The sequence below is a fragment of the Thamnophis sirtalis genome, unplaced genomic scaffold, assembly GCF_051295495.1.
Source record: "Thamnophis sirtalis isolate CommonGarterSnake01/CBP01778 unplaced genomic scaffold, rThaSir2_p1.2 scaffold_10, whole genome shotgun sequence".
Taxonomy (NCBI): domain Eukaryota; kingdom Metazoa; phylum Chordata; class Lepidosauria; order Squamata; family Natricidae; genus Thamnophis; species Thamnophis sirtalis.
Window position 1 is genome coordinate 63,859,104 of NW_028261390.1, and position 23,349 is coordinate 63,882,452.

General features: G+C 43.9%; 1 protein-coding gene across 1 annotated transcript in view; it reads left to right on the plus strand.

Annotated features, from left to right (window-relative positions):
• The window catches only part of SCFD2 (sec1 family domain containing 2), a 200,635-nt gene extending 177,912 nt beyond the window's left edge, over positions 1 to 22,723 (plus strand). The window contains exons 9-10 of the mRNA XM_087724747.1: positions 15,433 to 15,482; positions 22,658 to 22,723. Of these exons, the coding sequence (XP_087580873.1) occupies positions 15,433 to 15,482; positions 22,658 to 22,676 (69 nt within the window). The 3' untranslated portion in view covers positions 22,677 to 22,723. The remainder of the gene's footprint in view (positions 1 to 15,432; positions 15,483 to 22,657) is intronic.
• Positions 22,724 to 23,349: the final 626 nt, after the last annotated feature.

Genomic DNA, 23,349 nt, shown 5'->3' on the forward strand with positions numbered 1-23,349 from the left:
CGGTATATAAGTCTAAGCACTGCTGCTATTGCTAAAATGTTTTCATCCACTACAACCTTTACAAGGCCTACCATACCTGGGTTGGTATCAGAGGTGGATTTCTGCCGGTCCACCCTGGTTCGGGCGAACTGGTAGTGGTGGCGGGAGGCTCCGCCCACCTGCTCAGATGTCCTCACCGACACACACATGCTCCCGGTTCTGAACCAGTAGCGGATTTCATGCCTGGTTGGTATGCCCTGCATAAATTGGGCTATATCTATGCCTTATGTTTTTGGGGCTACAGCAGTGGTGGGTTGCAGGCGGTACACCCCGGTATGGACATACCGGTGCCTGCCGGGACCACTGGGTACCGTTCCTGTATGGTGCTCTGGAGGACCCACCTGCCTGCCCGCCATCCTTACCTGTATTTGAGCTCTTCGGCGCTCAAACGGAACATACAGCGCCTGTGTGATGCTCCGCAGCTGGAGCATCGCGGAGGCACCGCGGAGCATCGCAAGAGTTAAGGATGCATGCACGCGCTGCGTGCATTGATGTGGTGGACGCCGAGCCCCGTTGAACTGTACCGGTTGCACCGGGATCCGGAACCCACCACTGGGCTACAGTTTCCATCATCCCCAGTAGCTGGGCCTAGCAGGAACTGTAGTCTATTCCATAAGGCTGCTTTGCAAAATTACAGAGCAAAGACTCGGGGGTATTAGGTTGTTCTCAGCAGGAGAGCCGCTGGAATATTTTAAGGGTCACAATCTGAATTAGCGTTAACATTCCAAAAAGGCCTTATAGTTTCTGAATGGCCTTTGTTTCCCTGCCAAGGCTGCCTGCCTTCGCAAGTCCTTTGTGAAGAAAGAGCAGACATACCAGGAGTCTTCTGGTGGGGCAGAACTAATGGCCAGATTTGAGGCCTAGGAAAAATTCAGAGCACTGGGGGGGTGGAATAAAGGTAGCTTAATCATCAAAGATTTCAAATTAGTTTGGCAGACAAAAGGAATAGGGGTTGGGTACTAGGGGGAAGATATTGCACACTGAACGTTTTAGGGGAAGTGATCCTGGTTTTCCTAGCAAACGTTTTGAGGAATCCAAGCAAGTTGGACACCACATGTATCAGGAAGAAAGACAAGGTTGAATTTAGGGCGGCCCGGATTGGATCCCAAAATAGGTGATTAATAAAGACACAAACCCTGCACACACCACACCACATTTCCATAAGAAATACCGGAAAAAACAAAGGAAGATATTCCACCTGCCTCTGGCTCGGGAATCCCCAGTATTTGTTCTAAGGGTGGCTGAGCTTGTCGATCAGAAAGGTTGGTAGTTCGGCAGTTCGAATCCCTAGCGCCGTGTAACGGAGCGAGCTCCCGTGACTTGTCCCAGCTCCTGCTAACCTAGCAGTTCGAAAGCACGTAAAAAAATGCAAGTAGAAAAATAGGAACCACCTTTGGTGGGAAGGTAACAGCGTTCCGTGTGCCTTCGGCATTGAGTCATGCCGGCCACATGACCAGGGAGACGTCTTCGGACAGCGCTGGCTCTTTGGCTTTGAAACAGAGATGAACACCGTCCCCCTAGAGTCGGGAACGGCTAACACATATTGCGAGGGAACCTTTACCTTAGGATATCACTATTATCGGGAATATGGCAGCTCACTGCAGCCAATTCATCACAGTTAACTAGCCACAGGCAATTCTCCATGGCCAACTCACCATAGGGCAGTGTTTCTCAACCTTGGCGACTTTAAGTCCTGTGGACTTCAACTCCCAGAATTCCCCAGCCAGCTGTGCTGGCTGGGGGATTCTGGGAGTTGAAGTCCATAGGACTTAAAATCGTCAAGGTTGAGAAACACTGCCATAGGGCAACTCTGCAGGGCATTTCAATAATTCAGTTTAATTATTTAAAATAATTTTAAAATTAACTTTAATTTTTGTCCTTCACATTTTATTTTGTCCCTCCTTTGGCACCCTTTCTTTAATGATTCTATTCCACCATTTCTTTGATATTAGTGTAACTCTAGCCCTAATGTGAGTTGTCTTATGGCGAGTTGGCTGTGGCGAGTTGTGTTTGCATAAGTGTTTTAAATGGAGCCTTTAGCCATCAGAATATTGACCTTTCCTCCTCATCGTTGCCAAAAATTAATCCTGCTATGTATTTTTACACCCATTTCCTGCTCTGTGCTGCACTACCCATTACATCAATAGCTATAGCAGCAGCCATGGCACACAATCAGCGGGCACTATGGCACGACAGATGCAGGGATGGGTTCCTGCCAGTTCTAACCTCTTCTATAGAAGAGATTCCACAAATCTACAGTGCCATTTAGAACCGGTTCCAGCTCCCTCTCTCCGCCCGTCTGCACATCATCAAGATGAAGAACAAGAGGAGGAATTCTGGGAGTTGAAGTCCACAAGTCTTAAAGCTGTCAAGTTTGAACACCCCTGTGGTTTTTTTCCTAAAGGGTTAGGGGTGCAAGGGTCTTGTAACTGGACAGCTTTAAGACTTGCACACTTCAGTGCCGGAGTTCCTGAGCCAACATGACTGGAGGAGGAATTCTGGGAGTTGAAGTCCACAAGTCTTAAAGCTGTCAAGTTTGAACACCCCTGGGGTTTTTTTTCTAAAGGGTTAGGGGTGCAAGGGTCTTGTAACTTGACAGCTTTAAGACTTGCACACTTCAAATGCCAGAGTTTCTGAGCCAACATTTTGGTGGCTAAGCAAGAGTGTTGGTAAGTGAGTTTCACCACATTTTACAAGTTCGCCACTCCCACCCGGTCACATGGCTGGTAAGCCACTCCCACCCAGTCACATGGCCAGCAAGCCACTCCCACAAAGCAGGCCACACCTACAGAAGAAGTTCTAAAAAAATTTGAAACCCACCACTGCACGGAGGGTGCCAAGAGTCACAGCTCTTCAGTCAGCCATGTCAATGCTGCACATGCAGAGATGCTCATCTGAGGAACTTACATTTTTGGATAAATTCTAAATACAATAAATACAGATAAGGAGTTAATTCCAAGCAAAGTTGCAACAGCATATGTTTGCAACCACATATTCTAATAAGCCTCTGTATGCCAAATGTTTTAAGATCATTGTTAAAAGTGTGATATTGTCAGTGTGATATTGCAAGAGAAAAAGGATTCTAAATTCTATTTATTTGCTAATTGATATAGATTGAAACGCTGTTGGTAGTTTGTGGCTGATAACTATTAGGAAATAGTTATCAAGAAAGGAAAGATAGACAAACAAGCATCATCGTAAGGCGGCTAGAAATGAAAAGACCTGGTGATTTCAACATTGACTCAGGAAGTACAAAATGTAATATTGGGCATAGATTATTTTTCTTCTTTGAACTCTATTCTGAAATTTGGAAACTCCCATCTTAGCCTAGATTACATTATGAAGACTAAAGGCAGTACTTACATTTCTTGGAAAGCTACATGCCCTGATGTGCCAAGTACTTAAATTGACATTACTTGGAGAAGATTGCCCTGGGAATAAGGGCTAATCTTCGATACACTGTATGTACATATGATGTGTGTGTGTGTGTGTGTGTGTGTGTGTTTGTGTGTGTGTGGCTGCGGACACACACACACACGTCCATGCACAACTTAGATGATTAAAGGCCTGGGAACTAAAATGAAGAATGGTTGCAGGAGTTGGGTTTGGCTCAGAGGTGGTATTCAGCAGGTTCTGACCACTTCTAGAGAACCAGTAGCGGAAATTTTGAGTAGTTCGGAGAACCAGTAAATACCACCTCTGGCTGGCCCCGCCCCTATCTATTCTTTGCCTCCCGAGTCCCAGCTGATCAGGAAGGAATGGAGATTTTACAGCATCCTTCCCCTGGAGTGGGGAGGGAATGGAGATTTTACAGTATCCTTCCCCCTGCAGTGGAGAGGGAATGGAAATTTTACAGTATCCTTCCCCTGGAGTCGGGTGAAAATGGAGATTTTATAGTATCCTTCCCCCAGGAGTGGGGAGGGAATGGAGATTTTACAGTATCCTTCTCCCTGGAGTGGGGAGGGAATGGAGATTTTACAGTATCCTTCCCCCTGCAGTGGAGAGGGAATGGAAATTTTACAGTATCCTTCCCCTGGAGTCGGGTGAAAATGGAGATTTTACAGTATCCTTCCCCCAGGAGTGGGGAGGGAATGGAGATTTTACAGTATCCTTCCCCCTGGAGTGGGGAGGGGATGGAGATTTTACAGTATCCTTACCCCAGGAGAGGGGTGGAAAGGGAGATTTTACAGTATCCTTCCCCTGGAGTTGGGTGAAAATTGAGATTTTACAGTATCCTTCCCCCAGGAGTGGGGAGGGAATGGAGATTTTGCAGTAACCTTTCTCTGGAGTGGAGTGGGAATGGAGATTTTACAATATCCTTCCCCTGCCATGCCCACCAAGCCACACCCACAGAACCAGTAGTAAAAAAATTGACTCCCATCAGGGGGTCAATTTATTTTCCAAAGCACCAGAGGGCAGAAGAAGAAACAATGGATGGAAACTAATCAAGGAGAGCAGCAACCTGGAATGAAAGAGAAACCTCCTAACAGTGAGGACAATTAGCCCGTGGAACAGTTTAACTTCAGAAGTTGTGGGTGGCTTCGTCACTGGAGGTTTTTAAGAAGAAAACTGGACATTTGTCTGAAATGGTGTTGGATTAGAAGACCTCTAAGGTCCCTTCCAGCTCTATTTTGATTCTGATTTGAGTCATGTCAACATGAACTTTGATGAATCACTTTTCAGATTAGCCTGACAATATTCCTTGTGCTAAATCAATGGTCCTAAATTTTACTTTAACGGACTCAAAGAATACGTTACTACTAAAATGTAACATGCAGGGTGTCCATTTCGGTGTATGTGTTCAGATATAAATCTTTACAAATCAGGAATACATTACAAGTGTAGAAAAACGTTAATATGTGAATAGGTGCAAATCCAGGTAACAATGGTTATGAATGATGAGATTTCCTTAGCTGAATTAAGCATGAAATTTATGCCAGTGTTTTTACACCAATGCAAATCTTTCTACTTGCACTTCTTTTCACCAGCTAAGCGATTTGCCTTTGTTCAGAAAATAGATGCTTCTGTAACTAAAACCACCATTTAAGGCTTTTGCAAATGGCTCTTTAAGTGCTGATGAAAGAGACATTAAAGGTTTATGTGGATCCATGGTTATTCAGATCTTTCCCTTTTTTTAAAAAATCCCATATTATGAAAGCCCCGGGTTTGGTACTGAAATTTCCCAAGGTCTGGTACCTGGGATAGCATTGCCTTAAACTGTACTTTAATTTCAAAATGGTTTCAATGCATTTCACAAGAGCAGAGCTTAAGCCAACGTTTAGATGAGTGAATTTGTATGATTCATGAAGAATATCTTGATAGGAAACACATTTCCCTTCACTGTTCATGTTTTCAGATATATAACCACCGAGAGAGAGACCTGTTCTATTGCAGAAGGATATATATGGAAAGGATGAATGAATACATTAAAAAAAATATCTAAGAAATTCAGCCTATTTGTATCCATGGGACACTGAGAGACTGCTCAGCCCTGTTATGTTCCCCGTTCTATCCAATTTACATGAAGACCTACTTCATGTAGGCATCAGAGGGAAAATTATGAGAAAAAGAAGTTTCTATCATGGCCCACCAGCGCCCAGCGGAGCTGGCAGCAGATTAGGATAGTGAGGAGGTTGGGGAGGAAGATGGGCCAGTCCTGGAGTCTGGGGGAGGCTCTGATGAGGGCTCTGTGTCGGAGGCAGAGAGGAGGCCAGAGCCGTATGCCAGTTATCAGCTGCCTTCAGAGTCAGACATCAGTGAGGCAGATGAACAGCTGGAGCCTGTTCCCAGTGTGCGCATGCACAGAGTTGCCAGACGAAGGGAACAACTAAAGAACAGGGGCCGACTTGGGAGTAAGGCACAGGTGGATGAATGAATGGCCCCTCCCAGAGGGAATAAAAGAGGAGCGAAAGGGGAGCAGAGTTTGCAGGAGACAATTAGTTCGCTTAATTGGTTCATGACTCTCCAAGACTCCTTGCCAAGTCTTGCAGATATCGGCCTCTCAGCTCTCCAAGCCAGATAAGGTCTGTGACCGTAAATCCTCCCTTGAAAGACTTTGCTGGATGTGAATGAGCAGAATTCACAGCAAATTAATTTAAAGGGGTTTTTGTCGGAGTTTGCTTCATGCTCTTGGGAAGCCTCAGTGAGAACAGTTTCTCTTCTACCTGTTCTCTTTTCTTTTATGACTACCTGCAACAATTTGGCTCCTGTTTTCAGGATTCCCAAGTTCCATGCCAAGTTTTGCAGCAGCCAACCATCTCCGAGCTTCCTTGATAAAATGTGAGAACCTAGAAATGGGATAGTCTCTCTTCCAGTCCCCATCGTCTGTCTTGGCATTTCGAGACATTATTACTCACAGATGGGCGCTATCACAGTCTATCGGCTTTCGGTGCATGATCTGGGCAGCGTCCCGTCCACATTCCTAGAATTGATGGTGACCTGGGCCTCACCTCTGGGAGTCTCAGATCCATAAGATGTCATGTCTCTTCAGTCTCACTCTCCTCCGACATTCTTTTACCTACTTGTAAGCTTTTCAGCTAGAGAAGGCAACCCTGAGGCTTTTCACAATGTAAATATTGTAATAGGAGGGGAGTGCGATAGAGTTCCATTGCACTTTTATACAAAATAATAATAATAATAATGTTGGTACGTTAGAATGGGTAGGCAGGAAGGAGGGAATGTAGGAGAGAAGGAAGGGGGGAAGGAAGGAGGAAAGGAAGGGGGAAAGGAAGGAGAGAAGGAGAAAAGAAAGGAGGGAAGGAAGGAAGGAGGGAAGGAGAGAAGGAGGGAAGGGGAAGGAGGGAGGGAAGGAAGGAGGGAAGGAAGGAGAGAAGGAGAGAAGGAAGGAGGGAAGGAAGGAGAGAAGGAGAGAAGAAAGGAGGGAAGGAAGGAGGGAATGTAGGAGAGAAGGAAGGGGGAAGGAAGGAGGAAAGGAAGGGGGAAGGAAGGAGAGAAGGAGAAAGGAAAGGAGGGAAGGAAGGAAGGAGGGAAGGAAGGAGGGAAGGAGAGAAGGAGGGAAGGGGAAGGAGGGAGGGAAGGAAGGAGGGAAGGAAGGGGAGTAGGAGAGAAGAAACGAGGGAAGGAAAGAGGGAGGGAGGGAAGAAGAAGTAGGACCGTTGTAAGATAAGATGGATCTATGGGATGATAAAAAAGCAATCTTCAAGTATATTGTCAACAGTAGGGGAAAATTGTTATAAATACATATTATTAATAACAGTTATGAGATCATATAATTGTGAATGTATATATGAAATTGATAAAATAATAATAAAAAAATAGAATGGGTAGGCAAAGAGAAACAGAATTGGCTATTAACATTTATAGAACGTCAGGAAATGGGAACTCAGGCATGCAGAGAGTCAGGTTAAACCCACAATGGACCTCAAAGTATCTGTTACTAATTGAGACGTTTGTTAAGTGGGGTTTGCCTCATTTTTACGACTTTTCTTGCTACAGTTGTTAAGTGAATCGCTGCAGTTATCAAGTTAATAACATAGTTGTTGAATTTATATTTTACTGGCCAGAAAATAAAGGGAGACTAGCAGAGGTGGGTTGCTGCCACTTCGGCCAAGTTTGGTGGTGGAATTCAGGCCTGGGTCACAGAACCGGCAGCGACCCAGGCCTGACACGCCACCGAACTGGTTCCCTCGCCGCTGCTGATGTCGCCGCCAAGTTGGAGTTTAGTGACTGCATGTGGGCAGTTCATTGTAAATTGTTCTGCGCATGTGCACAGAACAATTTACATGGAACAATGCACAGACACACGTTGAGCGTGGGTTGCGAAATGAGAGTAAAACCGGCATCAACCCACCCCTGGAGACTAGTACAGATCTAAGGGACGTGGTGGCTCAGTGGCTAAGATGCTGAGCTTATTGATTGAAAGGTCAGCAGTTCAACGGTTCGGATCCCTAGCGCCACGTAACAGAGTGAGCTCCATTTACCTGTCCAGCTTCTGCCAACCTAGCAGCTCGAAAGCATGTAAAAATGCAAGTAGAAAAATAGGGACCACCTTTGGTGAGAAGGTAACAGTGTTCCGTGCGCTTTCGGTGTTTAGTCATGTCGGCCACATCACCACGGAGACGTCTTCGGACAGCGCTGGCTCTGGCTCTTCGGCTTTGAAACGGAGATGAGCACTGCCCCCTGGAGTCGGGAACGGCTAGCACATATGTGCGAGGGGAACCGTTACCTTTCAGGATAGATCTATTTCAAGCTATTTCGCTCTCGTCAGCTAGCCGTACCCTTTCTGGGATTTGAACCAGGGCTATTTTGCACATTAGGTAGATGTATTAACCTCTAAGCCACAGGCTCTCCTCACTTTGTCGGCTATACCAGGGGAAAGTATTGCCTGCTGGTGTCGCAGTCGGCTCCAGATCCGGCCAGGAGAATAGCCTGCTGCGCTGGAGGGACGGCGCCACAAGAGAGTCATTTGGAAGGCAGCCGCCAGGCTCAGTCTTTAAGGTACTTCGACGGGCAGCGACGGGGGACCATAAAGGGTCAGGCAGCCACAGGAGCTGCCTTCTCAGGTACTCTGCAAAGGGAGGCAGAAACGTTCGGCATCTCTCCGCCGCAGCATTCAACCTGACTGTCTCTCTCCTCCTTCTCGGGCTCATGCACACACGGCAAGCATGAGGAGGAGGATGGCAAGAAGCAGTCAGGTTGAATGCTAGAAGACTTGGCCAAACTTTTCTGTGGGTTGGGTGGGCGTGGCTTGGTGGGGTGGTGCTGCCCCACTTTGCCATGAGTGACATCGAGTTGGCCAGGCCCACTTGGTCACATGACACCCCCTCCAAGCCACACCCACCAAACCAGTAGGAAATACATTTGAAACCCACCACTGTCCCCAATCTCTGTTTCCCACCCAAACCCTCCTTTCTTCCCTGATGGAAAATACATCCTGCTTTTCCGTCCACTAGCAAAGATCTACCATTACCTTCCCACATCATGTATAATTGTGTCCACAGCGTTAAGTGTGTCCTGATATAAAAATAAATAGATAGGCAGAGAACCTTGGGAACGAGGCCGCATGTACCTTCATTAGAACATGCTGGCTACTACGTGGTTCCCACTGTGCAGTAATTTCCAGGCGGCCTGTATCCCTTTGAAATGTCACAACTCCTTTAGTGGGAAGTCCTCAACTGCTTATGAGGATCCTGCTGATCCAATCCAGCTTTGACTTGTTTAAAGATTGCAGCCTGCCGGTTATTTCACAGCGAGGGTCCTCTGTTAAGTTATTTTTGGATAGGAGATTTTTGCAAATAGGACCATTGGCTCGGAGTGGAAAACTTTCAGTTACCGTGCTTGGGAGATACATGTCTAGAAGCCAATGCTTGCTTCCCCTCACAATTATTAAATAGTACCTTAACACAGGGGTGAAATCAACTTACCTTCGCTACCGGTTCGCAAATATGAGCGCACGGACCACCTCCGTGCATGCGCAGGGCCTTCTGAGTACTTGAGAGACCGCCTCCTGCCGATTACCTCCCTTCGACCGATTAGATCACACAGATTAGGCCTCCTCCGAGTTCCATCCGCCAGTCAGTGCCGACTGGCGACTACGCAGAGGAGAGCCTTCTCAGTAGCAGCTCCGACCCTTTGGAACGATCTCCCCGTGGAGATTCGCACCCTCACCACCATCCAGACCTTCCGCACAGCCCTTAGGATCTGGCTATCCCGTCAGGCCTGGGGATAAGATTCTAATTTGCCCCACCCGAATGTTGAATGAAAGTTGTGTTTTATTGTTTTATTTTTATTTATGCACTGTCTTGTGTTTTTGTTTTGCACCCCCCTTCCCATGTATTGTAAGCCGCCCTGAGTCCCCTCAGGGAAAAGGGCGGCCTATAAATCATAATAAACTACAAACTACAAACTACTTCTGCACATGCACAGAGCAGCAAAAATGGGGTGCGATATCATCCAGGCGGGTGGGTGGAGCCTCCCGCTGCTGTCGCTACCGTGTCGGGCCTGCATTTATATTCCTTTTAGAATTTTGGCCTGCCACACTTTCTCTTATTTCATTATGCTGTTTCTTTAAGTATAGTTGATGGGAGGGGGGAATAGACAGGAGTGAGATTGTGGAATGTATTGTTTTCATTCTTTACTAGAAGCCAAGGTCATCCTTTGTCTCCGGACTTTCACACCTGGCCGGAAGTAGCCGGGCGTGGATGCCAGCATGGAAGAAGAAGATTGGACCATGTGATGGATTGTGGGTGTGGGGACAAGATCATGAACTTTTAACTGGGTAGAACTTTTAGCCGGATAGAACCGGCTAAATTGCCCCACTGCCTTAACAAGCATGGCAATGTTCCTTAAAAACTCAAGAGTGGAGAGTCTTCTGCCATTTGTATGTTGTCTCAGAGCCGCCATTTTGTCTGTGTTTGCTTCACTTGGGCTTATGTTGTGTTGAATGTGGATTTCATTGTTTTGCATTCTATGATGTGATGTTGAATTGTCAATATTTTCCTCTGCAAGAGCGCCGTAAAAGGGAAGTCTTCTGGATTCGGTCTCCGAACGTGCTTCAAGGTGCTGGTCATTACCTTTAAAGCCCTACGTGGCCTAGGACCTGGATATCTGAGAGATCGCCTCCTGCCACAGACCTCCCAACGGCCGATAAGAACTCACAGACTGGGCCTTCTCTGGGTACCGTCGACCGGAAAATGCTGGCTGGTGGCCCCTCGGGGGAGGTCCTTCTCTGTTGCGGCTCCGACCCTGTGGAACGATCTACCCATAGAGATCCGGACACTTCCCACTCTCTCAGCCTTCCGAAAAGCCACTAAAACCTGGCTATTCCGGCAGGCCTGGGGCTGTTGACCTCATGAATGAGGTCCAGCCCCACTCAGATTGAGTGTATGGTGCGTCGTTTTTAAATTGTTTCTTTTTTCTATTTTTAACTCCTTATTTTAATCAAGGTGGCGCAGTGGTTAAATGCAGCACTGCAGGCTACTTCAGCTGACTGCTAGTTCTGCAGTTCGGCTGTTCAAATCTCACCGGCTCAGGGTTGACTCAGCCTTCCATCCTTCCGAGGTGGGTAAAATGAGGACCCGGATTGTTGTTGGGGGCAATATGCTGACTCTGTAAACCGCTTAGAGACGGCTGAAAGCCCTATGAAGCGATATATAAGTCTAACTGCTATTGCTATTGCTATCTTGTTTCTGTAAGCCGCCCGGAGTCCTACGGGATTGGGCGGCATATAAATTTATTAAAAGTTAAAGTTAAAGGATTAAGGGAAGGAGAAAAAAACTCCACATGGAGAAAGATCCGCCAGCTGAGCCTTTGGCAGGAAAAAAACATGACTTAATAGAAGGTTATATTAATTTTGCCAATTGGCAATAATACTTTCAGCAGAAGGGTAAACCCTTCTGAGGGTTTTGTTATAGAATAGCACTTAGACTTATATGCTGCTTCACAGTGCTTTACAGCCCTCTCTAAGCAGTTTACAGAGTCAGTATATCACCCCCAACCATCTCGGTCCTCGTTTTACCCACCTCGGAAGGATGGAAAGCTGAGTCAACCTTGAGTTGCTCAGAATCGAACTCCTGGAGTGAGCAGTGAGTTAGCCTGCAATACTGCACTTGCACCACTAGGGTGCCCTAAAATCAGGTAGTATTTGGAAGAGGCTCACAGGCACTTCCCTGATTGGTTGAACTGGCATTGGATGGAGGAAGAAGGTACAACACAATCAAGCTTGCAAGATTTTCTTATTATAGCCATTCTTTGTAAAAGCAATTTTAACCACTTGTGGAGTTGATCTCTAAGCCTGGTCTTCTTAAAAGAGCTGACATCATACCAAAACAGCCCATTGTGGATATTCTTCATAGGCTGGACTTCATATAAGGCTATCATATCTGAGATGCCATGCTCCACATGACTACTAGTTGGCATGAAACTGAGAAATAAAGCATCAAATTATTTGTTGATTTTTTTTTCTCTGTTCTGGCCCTGATTGCATTAGAATAGAATAGAATAGAATAGAATAGAATAGAATAGAATAGAATAGAATGGAATGGAATGGAATGGAATGGAAGGGAAGGGAAGGGAAGGGAAGAGTTGAAAGGGACCTTGGAGATCTTCTAGTCCAACCCCCTGCCTAGGCAGGAAACCCTACACCACTTCAGACAAAAGGTTGTCCAACATCTTTTTAAAAACTTCCAGTGTTGGAGCATTTACAACTTCTGGAGGCAAGTTGTTCGGCTGATTAATTGTTCTAACTGTCAGGAAATATCTCCTTAGTTCTAGGTTCTAAGCATTAATTCAAATAGTTTGTGCAAAATGGTTTGTGCAACTTAGCTATATTGTGAAATAAAGGACATTTAAAAGCTGCTTTAGCTCATTCACCTGCATTATATTCTTAAAAGTATATTAGGAAGAACGTTTGATGCAAAATGAAAAAAACCCCACTTGGGGAAACACCAGATGAGCCTTTGGCAGGAAATCCCATGAATTAATAAGAAGCCCTTTATGTTTGCCAAAAGGCAATAATTCTTTCAGCAGAAGGAAAAAAATGTCACTGGTAAAGCTTTTGTAAGTTAGCTATAGTGTGAAATAAAGGATATTTAAAAGTTGCTTTGGCTCTTTCACCTGTACTGTATTCTGCAAAGTATTTTTTTCCACCAGTTTAAATCTAATAGACATTCAGAAGGTAACTAATGTTCTGCAAACGTGGCATTTTCTCTTTGGGTATCATCCATAGCCGGGAGAAATACCAACAACCTCCGATACGCAGATGATACCACTCTAATGGCAGAAAGTGAAGAGGGACTAAAGTGTCTCTTGATGCAGGTGAAGAAGGAGAGGGCAAAAGTTGGCTTGAAACTCAGCATTAAAAAAAACTAAGATCATGGCATCCGGCCCTCTCAATTCCTGGCAAATAGATAGGGGAGAAATGGAGGTAGTGACAGATTTTATTTTCTTCAGCTTCCAAGATCACCGCAGATGAGAACTGCAGCCAAGAAATTAATTTCCTACTCCTGGGCAGGAAAGCTATGGCAAATCTAGACAGCATACTAAAAAGCAGAGACATCATCCTGCCAACAAAAGTGCGTATAGTCAAGGCTATGGTTTTCCCATTTGCCATGTATGGCTGTGAAAGTTGGACCATAAGAAAGGCTGAGCGCCAAAGAATTGAGGCCTTTGAACTCTGGTGCTGGAGAAGACTCCTGCGAGTCCCTTGGACTGCAAGGTGATCCAACCGGTCAGTCCTAGAGGAGATCAACCCTGACTGCTCTTTAGAAGGCCAGATCCTGAAGAGGAAACTCAAATACTTTGGCCACCTAATGAGAAGGAGGAAGGACTGACTGGAGAAGAGCCTCATGCTGGGAAAGATAGAGGGCAAAAGAAGAAGGGGACGACAGAGAATGAGGTGGCTGGATGGAGTCACCGAAGCAGTCAGCGTGAGCGTAAATGGACTCCAGAGGTTGTTAGAGGACTGGAAGGCCTGGAGGAACGTTGTCCATGGGGTCACAATGGGTCAGGCAGGACTTTGCAACTAACAACAACAACAACTATTTAAGATAATGGGTCAGGGGACAACTGAGGGCAAAATGATTGATGGCAAAAGAAGGGAATGGTTGAGGGCAAAAGAAGAATGGAACGACAGAGAATGAGATGGCTGGATAGAGTCACCGAAGCAGTCGACGTGAGCTTAAATGGACTCCAGAGGATGGTAGAGGACAAGAAGGCTTGGAGGAACATTGTCCACGGGGTCGAGATGGGTCGGACACGACTTCACGACAACAACAAATCATAGAAAAGGAAAAGCGAAATATTCCATTCAAAATCAATACCAATGGACTTCCAGAGGAAGAAATGGGGGTGAAAGCATTCCAAATATCATGCAGAATTAAATCAGAGTCCAGGGCAGAGCTATCCTTAAGGTTCCAATTTAATAAGACAGACATGTTGGCACATAGCTGTGGAATTCCAATACTGGAAATGACATCAGAATTCCACCCAGTTAAAAGTTCATGATCTTGTCCCCACACCCACAATCCATCACATGGTCCAATCTTCTTCTTCCACGCTGGCGTCTCCACCCAGCTGTTTCTGGTCAGGTGTGAAAGTGCAGAGACAAAGGATGACCTTGGCTTCTAGTAAAGAATGAAAATAATACATCCCACAATCCTACTCCTTCTATTCCCCCCTCCCATCGACTATACTTAAAGAAACAGCATAACGAAATAAGAGAAAGTGTGGCAGGCCAAAATTCTAAAAAGGAATATAAATGCAGGCCTGACAGGGGGACTGAAGTCAGCTCCATGAAAAGCAGAGCACAAAGAGCCAAGGAGTAGATTAGCTTTTCAGAACTTCTCTGGAAAAGGAAAGGACCTGAGATCACCCAGAAGTCCTCCAGGCAGTTGCTTCTTATGAGGACATCACAAGACGCCACCCGCTGGCAGTTTTGAGCAGTGCAAGATGAGGCAGTAGCCATTTGGCTCAAACTGCACTGTTCTTTAATAGAACTCTAACCACGTATTTCCTTTTTTTAAAAAAAAAAACACATTAGGAAACTGCTTATTAACTACTTTTTAGCTACTGGAAACTTTTGGCTGGACAAATCTGAAAACACTGGGTGAGTCTGCCTCCAATCCTTAATGGAAGAAAATTTTAACTGCAAGGTCAAGAACTCTTAAAACTAAGAAAGTTATAAACAGATTAAGAGACCAGGTATATTTGAAATAAGATTGTGCAATTAATTACAAATAAACCTTCAGATGAAAAAGTCAACTCGTTCTGATTTTTTTCCCCTAAGAGACGTATAAGAGATAATTTTAAAAATTTTGCATTATTTGGAAGTAAACATTTTAATTCAAGGAGAATACGCATACCTGATTGATAGCTGCAGGACAATACCAAAAAAATGATAACATTGGAAATACTGAAGGTTACATTTGAAAAAAAAATGGAATCAGAATTTAATATCAACAATGTCAGTAGCAATGTTTGCGTTTATGGGAAGAAGAACTTGTTTTAGCTGAGAAGAAAGAGAATTGGGTGTACAAATGATAAGTTATAAGAGTGACATAGAAAAAGATGCTTCATTGGACATACAAAAGAAATTGGTTGATACTTTAAAAATCAAAAGGGAACTGCAAACAATAAACCAAGTGAGTGACCCAGATAATTCTTTTGTATTGGATTAACCCAGATAATTCTTTTGTATTGGATTAACAAAAGAGATTTGTTAAAGCTTTTGTGAAAAGAGGTAAGAAAGAAATGAAAACAAAACAAATTCTATGTCATGAATGCACTGGGGTTTAAGATTGTTAGAAGAACAAGGAAGGAATATATACTTGGTTTATTTGATCAACTTTAAAATAGATACGTTGTTATTTCTGGTGACCTTTAATGGACTTTTTCTGACACAACTAAAACAATGATGCTTTATGGATTTGTTTCTAGATAAGAGATGGGACATGGGATGAAAAGATTATAGGCTGCAGAATTAAGAGGTAAAAAGTTACTAAAATGGTTTATACTTGTGATGAAAGTGGAAAATTACTTCTTTATGTATTTCTTGCTATTTTTTTCCTTCTTTCTATTCTCAACTTTTATTCTTTTCCTTTACATTTTATTCTTTTTACTCTTCTTTCTTTCTATTGTTTTGTATTAGTTTTTACTGTGGCAACGATAATCTTTAACAAAATTATTTTTTAAAAAAAATCCAGACAGGAAAATCTGTGTTTCATACGGAAAGCTAATTACAATATTTTTTTAACTTTCTGTTATCAGAATTTATTGATAGAAGTTTTGCTAAACTGATTTAAACTGTTCCTATTTTTCTACTTGCATTTTTACGTGCTTTCGAACTGCTAGGTTGGCAGAAGCTGGGACAAGTAATGGGAGCTCAACCCGTTACACAGCGCTCGGGATTCGAACCGCCAAACTGCCGACCTTTTTGATCGACAAGCTCAGCATCTTAGCCACTGCGCCACCGCGTCCCATAAGATGCAGATTGTCTTTTTAATTGTACTTTTTGGGAATATCTTTATGCATCTTGAAAACCTTCCCCATTAATACTACTATATCTCTAACTACTGAACAATTCTCTGAGCTTACCGCATTTGTTTTTTTCTAAACCTAGTACTTGATTATGCTCACCCTGGGTTTTATATAAGACCGTGAAGGGCAGAATTGCAATCACTTTCCTCTCAAATTGCCAGCATTTGGATGCTCATTAATAAATCTTCTTTATTGGCTAACATCAGGCCAAAGCGGTAGTGCCTAGAAATTTCCTGACTAAGAAATGAGGGGATGAAGTCATAAACCAACAAGCATTCCAAGAGAAATGCAGAATCATGACTCTCAAAGGAAGGAAAGCAGTGATGTAAAATGCTAGGAGGAATCAGCGCCATAGCTATCTGCTTGAAGGGTGTTGGTGGCTTTATGACCCCTGTAAGCCAAAGGAGGACAGCAATGCCATAAAATGTGCCCGTGCCCATGGGTATGTGTTGTGGCCCAGCAGGAGCTGTTGGAGCTGCCATCAGACTCCGACAGCGAGGGGCCCTATGAGTCGGCCCTGGAGGATGTGGAGGACCCTGGACAGTGTTCCGACTCCGAGCAGGGCGCAGAAAGACTGGTTGGACACCAGGTGGTGCCTGAGCCTTGGATCAGTGGGGAGGAGACAAGGGAGAGTGATCCAGAAACCAATAGTGAGTTGTTCCGGGATGCACGCCATCGAAGAGCTACTCGACGTTAAGAACAATTACGTAATTACAGGAGGTAATTATGCTCAGCTGATGGTCATTAGGCTCCTCTCCAGACTATAAAAAAGACTGCTTGTGCTATGCCCTTCTTGCAGAAGTCAACACTTTGACTAAAGAGAAACTAACTTGGCAGGCTGGATTGCTGCCAAAGTTTGTCTGAATTGCTGCCAAGGTTTGTCGGACTTGCTGCCAAGGTCCTCATCTGTTTGTTTACTTGGCTTTCAGCCACCGAGAGTCTGTTCTTGTTATTAAAGGACATTCTCATTAAGCGTGTCTCGGCTTTTGTTATTGGACGGAGGAGGGGGTCAGAACAGGTATGCATAGGTGCAAATTCATCAGTGCTATTCTAAATAGCAATGCATTTTATCCTACCGGAGAGAGGTGATTAGAGATAGTACCACATTATAAATTAGTGCCACTTTGAAAGTCCTTAGTAAGGCCACACCTGGAAAGCTGGCTCCAGTTTCAGTCAGCACGTTTCAAAAAAAGGTGTTGAGACTTTAAAAAGAAGTGCAAGGGATAGAAACTAAGATGACTAAGGGCCTGGAGACAAAAACATATGAAGAACAGTTGCAGGAATTGAGTATGGCTACTCTAGAGAAAAGAAGGACTGGAAGGGACATGAGAGCGGTGCTCCACTATTTGAAGAGCTGTCACAAAGAAGAGGCGGTCAACCTATTTTCCAAAGCACCAGAGAGTAATACAAGAAACAATGAATAGAAACTAATCAAGGAGAGAAGCAACCTGGAATTAAGGAGAAACTTCCTAACAGTGAGGACAATTAACCAGAGGACCAGAAGTTCTGGGTGCTTCATCACTGGAGGTTTTTAAGAAGAGACTGGACAGCCACTTGTCTGAGATGGTGTAGGGTCTCCTGCTTGAGCAGGGGGTTGGACTAGAAGACCTCCAAGGTCTCTTCCAGCTCTATTATGATTCATTGGTCAGTCTGCAGGGTGGGTGTGAACCAGTAGTAGGATTCTTTTTTTTTTTACTACCAATTCTGTGGGCGTGGCTTGGTGGGTGTGGTGTGGTGGTCCTGGCTTGGTTGGCATGGCAAGGGAAGAATACTGTAAAATCTCCATTCCCTCCCAACTCTAGGGGAAGGATACTGCAAAATCCCCATTTCCTCCCGATCAGCTGGGACTCGGGAGGCAGAGAATAGACAGGGGCGGGGCCAGCCAGAGGTAGTATCTACCGGTTTCCCGAACTACTCAAAATTTCCGGTTCTCCAGAATTCGTCAGAACCAGCTGAATACCACTCCTGGTGTGAACATCCCTAAGCTTGGACGACACAGTTATTGAAACCTGAGGATGCCTCTAATGGAGGAGTAGGAGGTCCTCTCCTTCTAATTCTGCCTCTCCTGATTCCAACTATCCTCGCTGTTCTTTCTAGACACCGATTGCCTGTCTCGTCTGGAGTTATTCTGGGCATAGTTCTTGCCTTCCAAACGAGTCCTCATTTATGTCCTACTTAGCATTCTGAGCCAGCAGGAAGAATAAAATGAGAGCCCTGGTCCCTTCTGTGTAATTTGATTGAAAGTGTCAGTTTGGTGTCTAGCTGTCATTGGAAAAAAAAGACAAATTGCACGGAGGAGATCATTAGGAAAGGAAACAAACATTATGTGACTGTGGACATTTTCATTTACTGTATTCTATTTATATACGGCGTAAGCCACTGAAAATTATTTTCATTGCGACGGGATTGAAAAGTGATGATAGATAGAAGATAGTATATTAGAGTTGGAAAGGACCTTGGAGGTCTTCTAGTCCAACTCCTTGACCAAGCAGGAGACCTTGTACCATTCTGGACAAAATGGCTATCCAATCTTTTCTTGAACATCTCCAGTGATGGAGCATCCATAACTTCAGAGGGTAAGCTGTTTCACTGATTAATTGTTCTTTACGAATAGACACACAGACAGACATGGCTCTCAATATCATACATTTCAGTGGTGGGATTCAAACTTTTTTACTACCGGTTCTGTGGCCGTGGCTTGGTGGGCATGGCAGGGGAAGGATACTGCAAAATCCCCATTCCATCCCCACCCCACTAACCTGCTTTCCAGCCCTGTTCTCCTGTGCAGGGCGACAAAAGAAGATCAGTTGGGAAGCTGGGAGGAGCAGGGGCGGGGCCAGCCAGTTCTCCTAACTACTCAAAATTTCTGCTACCGGTTCTACCCAGAACCTGTCAGAACTGGCTAAATACCACCTCTGATACATTTGCTGTAACACAAATTTACCCTGCACGCAGTAATGGTGTCCTATTTTCTTCATTACCCATTCGGTAGCGGGAGCACACATCTGAGCATGCGCAGAAGGTCCTTGATGACGTCTGGGTGTGTAGACAGAGCCTCGCGCTGCTGCCACTACCAGTTCGCCCAAACCAGTGCAAACCGGCAGCATACCACTTCTGACTGCACGTATAGGTGAAATTCTATATATGCTTCTCATCAGTTTATCTCACAAAGGTAGAGTTGGAAAAGATGTAAAATTGGGGTAGCAAAATGAGAAAGGCCCTAGAGTGTCCTTTTTTTATGAGAAAAGCTTACAGCCCTTGGAGGTTTTCAGGACAGGCAAAAGCAGCTGCCCTTGGGATGCCAGGATCCGTGAAGTAGGATTATACAAAATATTGGAGAACTAAGCATTTTTCCCTCCAGTTCTGAACCATATCCAGTAAACTAGAAGATGGAAGAGTCTATCAGCCTCTGTTTTGCTGCTTGCTTTTTGGCTGCCTTTGAAACGGGGAGGGGGGCATGGTATTTGGGTGGGGGAATAGTTCTGTGCAGGAGTGACTGTAAAAAGGGAGTGGTTCTCACCATCTACTGTGCATGCTGCAGAGAGAGGATTTGCCGCCAAGGCCAACTGTCCGGCATACCAACCTGATGATGATTTTTGAAGATGTCTCCCACATGACACCTGTGGGCTGTATGGATCGGACTATGGGATGGGGTTACCAAGGGGAGGGGTTTGGATCACTTATTGATATCTATGATTACGCGCGCTTTTACCTCAGATCTTGCTTTGCCTCGCTACTATCTACTCATGACCAGTAAACGTACTCTTAATTCTGCAAAACGGAGTTGAGTGGTTTCTTTCTTGGTGACTGAGGGAAGCAGCCCTGACACTGTCAGTGCCTTGGTGAGGATGTGAGTCGGGCACAAAGCATCTGTGCATGTGGGAAGTCCTGAGTATCAAAATTTGCAAGATGATGAAGGGAATTGCAAGTCTTACTCCTTTGTGTATGGTGCACATACCCAAGGGGCCAGGTCATCCATCTCCACTCTCTTGCTGATCATGACCTCACATCCCAATGAATGATGCCTTGAGTCCAGAAGAGTTTTATAGATGGAAGGCATAGAAATGTTGGTGAGGTACTGACCTTTAGTACTGTAAGGAGCCCCAGACAGCTCCTGAGTGAAGGAGTGGAACATCCGCCAGATTGAACTGAGGTAATGGAATGTAAGGCAACTGGCAGTTGGAACAGAGTTCTTTTTGGGTGGGGAGGGGGAGTAGAATGTCTAACGCTGTAGCATCAGGGCATGTTAATATAAGGCAACTGGCAGTTGGAACAGAGTTCTTTCAAGGTGGGGAGGAGAAGTAGAACTCCTGAGCATCACAGCGTAATTAATTACTGTATAAGAAGTACTAATGCTCTGATGGTCATTTCCAAATATCGTTTTTTAGCGAGCACCTAGACACGAAGAGGAACATATGTGCCAAATTTCAAGTTTGTAGGCTTTACAGTTCTGGAGATTTCATGATGAGTGAGTGGTACTTGGCTTTTATATACAGTACGTAGATTGCCTTCTTAGCTGCTCTTCCTCCTGTCTTTATAGCCATTCCCTATGCCTTCTACATCTTGCAGGGAGCTCTTTTCTTCTGCAGATTAAGCATACTCAGATCCTATAGCTGTTCCTCATACTGTACATCTAGTTTCCAATCCCCTCACTATCCTGGTAATCCCCTTCTGAACATGCTCCGGTTTATGGATGTCTTGTTAAGATTTTGGCGCCTCAAACGGGACAGGGTGTTCCAAGCAAGGCCTGTCCCAAAGGAAGAGTAGAATCTGACCATCACGTTCCTTGATCTGGCTTCTGAGCTTATGATAATACATCCCAAAATAACATTTGCCTTTTTTTAAAGCAGCTACATCACATTGTTGGTTCATGTTCAACTTGGAATCTACTTGAACATCCAAATCCTTTCCCCATGCACCACCATCAAGTCAGATAGTTGTGCATATATATATATATATATATATATATATATATATATATATATATATATATATATATATATATATATATATATATATATATATATATATATATATATATATATGAATATAATTCTTTATGGCTTCTAAAATGTTAGCATCTGTTCCTAGTTTTGATTCATCTGCAATTTTCCCTCAACTTCTTCATCTAAATCACCAATAAAACGTTGACTGGCTCAAAGCCCAGAGTGGACCTCCCTATCCCTCCATTATCTCCAAAAATGTATGAATCCATTTATGAATGTGCATCTTGCTGCGATCATTCAGCCAATTATGCATCCATCTAATAGTTGCATCATATATTCTATATTGAGATTAGAAGGAGGATTTCAGGTTTTACTGTTCCCCTGTGTCATCGTTTCAAAACAATTCCATTTTTCTGCTATTTAAATGGACAAATACGAACTAACTGCCCGATTTTCTTTCAGACCAATTTGTCCTCCTTGGGAAGTTAGACAGGATAATAAATGCCTCTGTAAATAACCATGAATGGGATTGCAATGTTTTGTTCTCCTGGGAAATAGTGACGGATTTAAAATTAGGTCCCATTTTGTAGCTGTTTGATTGAAATGGAACGCAATGTACTGTTCTATATCTTGTCGTTTAAATTAAGCCTTTAAAAACTGGGTTATAGCCGAATTCACAGAATTCATATCCAAGGGGTGAGCAGCAATTTTACAACTTCTTAAATCAAGTGAAAAGAAGACCCCATAACTATGAGGATGTTGAAATAAGGGACGTGCTTGGTTATTCCGCTGAAGTTTATCTATAATGTCCAAAGTTTTGCAGAAATAGAAAACTTGAACTTGGTTTTCTCTGGCTCACAAATGTAATTGATGAAACACAATATTTTTTTTAATAGCAATAGCAGTTAGACTTATATACCGCTTCATAGGGCTTTCAGCCCTCTCTAAGCGGTTTACAGAGAGTCAGCATATTGCCCCCAACAATCCGGGTCCTCATTTTACCCACCTCGGAAGGATGGAAGGCTGAGTCAACCCTGAGCCGGTGAGATTTGAACCGCTGAACTGCTGATCTAGCAGTAGCCTGCAGTGCTGCATTTAACCACTGCACCACCTCGGCTCTTAAAGAATTAAAGAAATGGAAGCCTGTTAGCTTAAATAAAACATTTAAAACTTGTTGACATAAGCCTATCAACAGCCTTGACTGAAAACCCACCAAACGGCAAATCATTTCGCACTAATTTAGGTGGTGGCTCAGTGAGACGCGGTAGGTCAGTGGTTAAGACGCTGAGCTTGTCGATCAGAAAGGTCGGCAGTTTGGCGGTTCAAATCCCTAGCGCCGCATAAACAGAGTGAGCTCCCGTTACTTGTCCTAGCTTCTGCCAACCTTGCAGTTCGAAAGCACGTAAAAAATGCAAGTAGAAAAATAGGGACCACTTTGGTGGGAAGGTAACAGCGTTCCAGGCACTTACGGCGGGGAACTTTTACCTTTAGCTTAATTTAGGCCAGATAGTCTGCCTTTCCCTTGATATTTGATCAAGACTTTCGCACGATAGCATATGAAAATTTGTGCTTTTCTCCTGCCCTTCCATGTCCTGAAGCAAATAAAGGTGATTCCATTAAGTTACTCATCATGTATTCTTAGTTATATGTGACAGGTTCATTCTCTGCTTTATCTACAGGTATCTTTGGAATAATTGACTGCCCCAGCTCTTGCCTCCCAAAGGTGCTTTTTCAAAAGGTAACTGGACTTCCTTTTTAAGACATTTCGCTTCTCATCCATCTCAAAAAAATGGCTTCTATGTATTTGAATTTAAAATCTAAATGCTGGAGATGTGATTGTATGGATGCCACATATTTTCATATACGGTGGACTTGCAAAAAGGTTAAGGCATTCTGGATAAAAATATGGTGGATTATGCAAAATGTTCTAAAAAAAAAGGATAAAGTTTACCCCCCCCCCCAGCTATTCTTGTTAGGTATACTTTCTGACTGTACAGCAGTAGAGATTAACTTGATTTTGCACTTAATAACTGCAGCTAGATTGTTGGTGGTGCAATACTGGAAGAAGGAAGATTTGCCTACTATCCAAGAATGGACATTGAAAGTCACAAACTTAGCAGAGATGGCTAAAATATCTGCATATCTTAAGGACTATTCAAACGAGAGATATAAACGAGACTGGAAAAAATGGATTGACTGTATTCAAAATAAATATGGGTCTAGGAAATTTCAGATAGCTTACGATTAAGATCAGAAATGATACAAATTGTTTATAGTTAGCCTAGCAAGAAGAAGCTAAGCTCAATTCAAAGACGTTATTAATTTTCTACTATCTCTTTAAGTATATTTTAAACTGTTTTTGTTAAAAATT